This window comes from Lytechinus variegatus, chromosome 4 (assembly GCF_018143015.1).
Source record: "Lytechinus variegatus isolate NC3 chromosome 4, Lvar_3.0, whole genome shotgun sequence".
Classification (NCBI taxonomy): domain Eukaryota; kingdom Metazoa; phylum Echinodermata; class Echinoidea; order Temnopleuroida; family Toxopneustidae; genus Lytechinus; species Lytechinus variegatus.
The window spans coordinates 32,116,771-32,122,770 of NC_054743.1; the positions used below are offsets into that span (position 1 = coordinate 32,116,771).

General features: G+C 36.1%; 1 protein-coding gene across 3 annotated transcripts in view; it reads right to left on the reverse strand.

Annotated features, from left to right (window-relative positions):
• Positions 1-5,463, reverse strand: part of LOC121413859 (intraflagellar transport protein 88 homolog) — a 28,884-nt gene extending 23,421 nt beyond the window's left edge. For all 3 annotated transcript variants that reach the window (XM_041606832.1, XM_041606833.1, XM_041606834.1), the window contains exons 1-4: positions 5,362-5,463; positions 1,738-1,852; positions 1,107-1,172; positions 276-299 (exon numbers count right to left, since the gene is read on the reverse strand). In XM_041606832.1, coding sequence (XP_041462766.1) covers positions 276-299; positions 1,107-1,172; positions 1,738-1,827 — 180 coding nt within the window. In that variant the 5' untranslated portion in view covers positions 1,828-1,852; positions 5,362-5,463. The remainder of the gene's footprint in view (positions 1-275; positions 300-1,106; positions 1,173-1,737; positions 1,853-5,361) is intronic.
• Between the last annotated feature and the right edge of the window lie 537 nt (positions 5,464-6,000).

The following is a 6,000-nucleotide window of genomic DNA, read 5'->3' on the forward strand; positions in this document are numbered from 1 at the left end:
CCATCAGTATTCTTCTCATTTTTCAGTACTAAATACGGAAAATCTGTCCTACTTGGCAGCTCTGCTGTTGCCTTGTTCACACATTCACATATGATTAAAGGGGTACTCCAAACAAAAAAGTAAACAAACGATCTACACAATTTTTTTTTATCTATTTCTGGCTTCTCTTAATTTTAGCACAGTAAGACCATGGTCTAGAGTTATACAGGACTTCAGAATCCGGACAAATGAGTTTAATAGTGAAATAAACGAAAAGAAAAGAGAAGAATTCTCACCTGGGGTTGCCTAGCAGCTGTCATCTGAGATCATAAAATAGTTTGAGATGTAGAAATGAAACAAGTTATCAGAAAAAAGAAGAAATATGATTAGACTAGAGAGCATTCTACACAAAGCATGCAAAGAATTAATATGACAGACATATTACATATCAAACAGTACAATCCTGCACAAAAATGACAAAAAGTTAGGTGGGGGACAACAAGTGACACATGTTTTAAAAAAGTATAGAATTTGAATGGCAAAAGGGTCCATGATAAAATTTCCATGGAATTAGAAAAGGATTGACAATATATACCAGGCCTGAAATATACCCCCGAAAAAAAAAAAGTCAATAAATAAATAAATGAAATAAAATAATAAAAATAAAGTGAAAGATATGGTATTAAACTATTAAGTGACAGAACCAGACCATTGGTTATTCAAGGTAGCTCAACCAATAATAAGCTGATTAAATTAAGCACCTTTTGTAGTAGGCTAATATTCTTGTCAGTCTGGGCTGGTGTTTTTTGTACAATTGTGTAATGAACTACAAAAATAGAGTTTGTTTTCCCCAATTAAGGACGAACATATCATTTGAATTTTATAGCATTGAATGAAATGAGAGATGAATGAAATAAGAAGAGGACAATGTAATCAGCACTTTTTGTGAAGAATTAGGTACATGTATAACTGCTAGAATGAAATATAGTCACAAAGAATAACATTCAGAGCAGAGTCAGAAAAATACTCGTTGGGCAGAGTAAAAAAAGCAAACCTTAAGGGAGGAATCGATCATAAAAGGTCTTATCAAGCAGGTTGATCATAAAAGGTCTTAAGATCAAACTTACGGGTGGTCTTCTCCCATGACTTGTTTTCTGTACTGTTTTCTGAAAGGTTTCATCTTGCTCAAGGTTCTGTAGCAGGAAAAAAAAATTTATTTATTCATTATCAATTTGGCAATTACAATATACAATAAAATTTAAACAAAATATAAGCAGAGCAGTAGATGGGTACATGTAGCTTAGCTGCCTGCATATGGGAAAAGTTAACTTGATAACTGTGACTCGAGGGTCTCCCTCCCCGACAAAGCTACATGTACCTGTACCCAGAATTGGTCTGTAATAATGATAATTGATAGAACATTGAAAGGAAGATAAATACACAGATTAACAATAAATTTAAATTCATAAAATTTATTTCAAGTAATATATGCTCTATGTATGAAAAAAGGTGTTCCTAACTTCAGTCAGGCATGATCATTTACAACATCGCCATCTAAAAGAAACAGTCACAGATGGTTTTCTGAAAACTGTTACAAGTACTGTTAAAAGGTTTGTAATGATTATCCTACATTTTTGGTTGCAAATCATGTATTCTGAGAAGTTTAAAAGTGAGTTACAAGTCAATCAAGCCACATCCACAACAACATTAATTAGCATCCAATTAGAAATCATGTCCAAACTTCTTTTCCTTCCTTACCTCTGTGTCAAAAAATGGATTGTATTCATTGTAGCCAGAGTACATCTCATCGTCATCCTCTCCAGCAAGATGCAGGTTTTGCATTGCCATTTTGTTCTTATATCACCGTCTCCGACTATGGAAGAAAAGGAAATTTATGGCACACTAATAAATGAGAAGTCAATCAAATACACCACCAGCTTGTGAACATCCAGCTTCCGCACTTCACAACCCAGGCTCCATGCATGTAAATCAGTAGAAGAGATCATATGCTAAAACTCCCTGGCCCGTATTCTAATGTAAGGTTTAACTTAAACTCAGGTTTAAAGTTGTGGTTAAAGTATGGGAAGCCAGAAGTATCAAAGTGTTTATGAAGTTGTATGTTTCTTACGTTTACTGTGCTCTTTCCTGATTCATCGATGGTGAAGTCAATCATCTATCTATAATTCCTAGACAATTATGAATGATTTGAGAGCCAAGTGAGCTGAAGAATATCTCTATTGTTAGTGATTTATGTAACAATTGGCTTCCCATACTTAAACCACAACTTTAAACCTGAGTTTAAGTTAAACCTGCTATCAGAATACCGGCCCCTGTACCTGAAGCAACGATTGATGCATACAAATATCCATGTATCCTTCTACATGTACCATTCGCATCTGGAACCAACTACCAGCTGCAGCAGTTACTGCCCCAGCAGTTGCTGTCTTCCAGGGGGCTACCCCTCCAGTCATCAGAGGGTTACAGCCTCCTGTAGGTTCCAGGAAGCTTAAGCACTGGAAACATGGTTTTTACTTGCACTTCACCATTCTTATTGTAAATAAAATTCCAATAAATTGTTTGCACCAATACCTCCTGTCAAAGCACATCCCATCCCAGTTTAGCTTGGAATAGCTGCTTAAGGGATTACTACTTCCAGGTCCAAGGTTCAAGAAACTTCCCTTCATAGACCCTACAGTCAGATAAGTGATCGCACAAGCAGACCACAGAATGTAAAAACTATAATGGCTGAAAATAAGTTTTAAATGCCTAAATTCTAAAAAGCGGCATCCCTGCTAGTTCAGTCTCAGTAAGTAGTTTTAAGCATTTTCTTTTTTTTTTCATTCCATTGAACAATTTCACATCAGTTAACCAAAAGTCAATTTCATGAAATTTGGACACCCTGCAATGAATTGAAAGTTAGATCCTGTACAACTAACAGTTGCGAAAAATTTTCACCAAGCCATTTTTTGTAAAAAATTGACCCCTTACAACTTAGCTCTAGATTTATTTTCATAGTTGGCTATAAAATTGTAAATTTTCACTTTCAGGCTAGGACTTTTCTACAACTTAGAGTGCTCTCTTTCAGATGATGTCATATGATTTAGAATACAGGAATTCAAAACCAGGATTGTTTCGAAAATGAGCAAAATATATCAGTGATCTTAGATTATGGGCAAATGATTGGGAAAACCATGAACATTTAAAAAGAAATAATAGCATACATTATTATCCCAATATTTTTTTCTCTGTAAAATTTTGTGCAGGTTTGTAAAAAACTGAAAAGAAACATTCAAATTCAATCCTACATGTACATGTAAAACATATGGGGAACTTGGTCGCCGCGCGAAGTGCGTCATTATATCTCTCACTACGCACGACCGACCATGTCCCCCAGAAACCCTCCACACACACAGACCATCCCGACATATACGACGCCATTCTTAGTTCAACACCTGTACCCTCGACTACTCTCGATCTCGCACAGTCAAGTTCACACGACAGACTGAATATACTAAGTTTATGCACCAAGTACTTTGAGCTCCATTGCAGCCATCCTACATAGACAATTCAAGTATTCCACCCGTTAGAAGGACTGACCCAGGACTTAAGTTGAGTATAATCCCATCTCGGTAATCCAGCTAATCCATATAGTTAGGTTACTATTAACAATTGGACTCAATGACTGTCAGATGATTAGGCATATAATTTGCTCATTACCCTATTTTGCACATTGTCACATATCTAAAAAAGTAATTAATAGCTTAAAATATGATAAATCCTACAGAATGTGCGAACTAGTAAAATTCCCCATATTACTTGAAGATTAGAATATTGGCAAAACATCCACAAAACACTGGCAAACATATCTTTTGCGTCCATTTTGAGAAAATCCAAACTTCTCGACAAGCATCATGCAAACACCATTTTGCGAGCAGACGACAGCAAACAGCTAACACGTAACATTACTAACAGGTAGATTTAAGTGAAATAAGATTTTAACCTCCATCTGATTATTTTGCATTTGTCTACTTTAGACCCTAGATCTATTTCTCTTTTAAAGGCTTTGGCTTTGCAAAACGATTGTGTGCAAATGAAGGTCACTTTTTAATGACACCTTCAAATTAAGCCAAGCACACATTAGTCGATCGCTGTAATTGAGATCGTGATACAAATAATACCAGCGAAACCCTTATTGCTTGACCTAATTTCTAATTCCGTCACGCTGGATGATTTTGACTCTTTTGACACTTTTGATCTTGCCTCAATTCAATTTATATTAGCCTCATGTTTATTTAATATTTTTAACATTAGGATTTTAATTAATTTTGTGTGAACTGAACCAGTACGTTTAACAAAGTTAGAACTTGAATTTTTGAAAACTGAAAAGTGCCCAATAAAATATAGCAATGCCAAATTATGGTCAGCCCAAGTCCAAAGAGAGAGCACGAGTCAGACTCAGACCAGTCACATAATAAAAAAAAAAGAAGCAAATTTAAACTTGGCCCGGGCCAAAAAAGCCCAGCCAAACAGGCAAAAAACAGTGAGGCGCACGGCCAATAGGGGAGACAATCTCCCACGTTGGAGACTTGCTTTGTAAAAGCACAAAAGAAACAACACAAACAAAAGCATGATTTTTTCCACCCGAAATTTTGTTTCACTGAGGTCAGAGGCCCATTTGTTTTGTGTGTGATTGACAACAAAAATCCTTATCAAAACAAAAGTAGATGGTGAATTTTAAAGTAGACGGTGAAAAGGGGTAATTTTTCATGAGGAATCTGCTTATCACATTTTTATTTGCCGCCAAGGTAATCCTTTTGCAGCAAATGTAAACAAAGGAAATTGGTCTCCGACATTGGAGACTGTCTGTGAAATTGGATACCCAAATTCTTTACAAAAGTCTCTGAAGATAATCTCCCACATTGGAGACAGTCTCCAATAATTATTGGCCGTGCGCCTCTACTGAAAAAAGGTGAGGGATTAAAAACCAGCATTATTTGGGAGACATGGTGCTGACACTGACAGAGAGACGTGATGATGGCAGACATAGTGCAGATGTAGATCAGGCATACAATACGTCTAAAGGAAAATCAATGAGGAGCAACGTTAAAATTCTTTCAAAGCGACACGGCCGCGGCAAGCGACACGAAACGCTACCGAGCAAGCGACCGCGAGGGTGCCGGCGTGCCTCGGGTCAACTGTCTTCAACAATCCGCTGGCGATCAGCGTCACCGGTGGGCATGGAAACACGAAATGTGTGAAGTTTGTTAACCAATATATCTATGCCTATGCGCATTTTCATTTATATGATCTAAACATAACTTATATAAAAGTCGAAATAGTCCAATCATTAACATATGAAACTTGAAAAGTGACCCAACATACCAACAAGTAAATTTTGAGAGTAGCACTCGATATTTTCGTTGAAAGAATTTTTACCCAAGATGCTTTGCGGTTTACGGAGCAAAGACCGGATATAATAAGACATCTCACTTCATTCAGTATATGGGATACACTATAGAGATGTATACTAATTATCTACAACCGTAATCCTTTGTGCCCATGATGAGGTTTTACTTTTCCGGATTTAGAAAAAAGATCAAAATCGGATATAAAATAAGAAAGTTATGACAATTTAAAGTTTCACTTATTTTCACAAAACAGTTACACTATGCAAAACAAAAATAGGCCGATTAAAGTTGATTTTTGTTTGTTCTCTAGAAGGACAGTCAACTAGCTGGGGTAATCAGAAATCATTTCCTATGGTAGATTTTTAAACAATATTAATATTTGATAACCCTTTTTAAATATTGCGAGCGCGAGAAAAAGTTTTTGGAGATTTTTTTATGTATTTTGTCCTGAAAATTGAACATTCTGGGCAATGATTGTGATCCTGAACAAGACGCTATATATACTGCGAGTGCGAAGCGCGAGCAGAAATTTTTAATAATCATTCTGGCCTGATCTAATATAACGACTGTTTGCAGTTAGCCACGAAGACGATAGATATTTAAACAGTTAAAT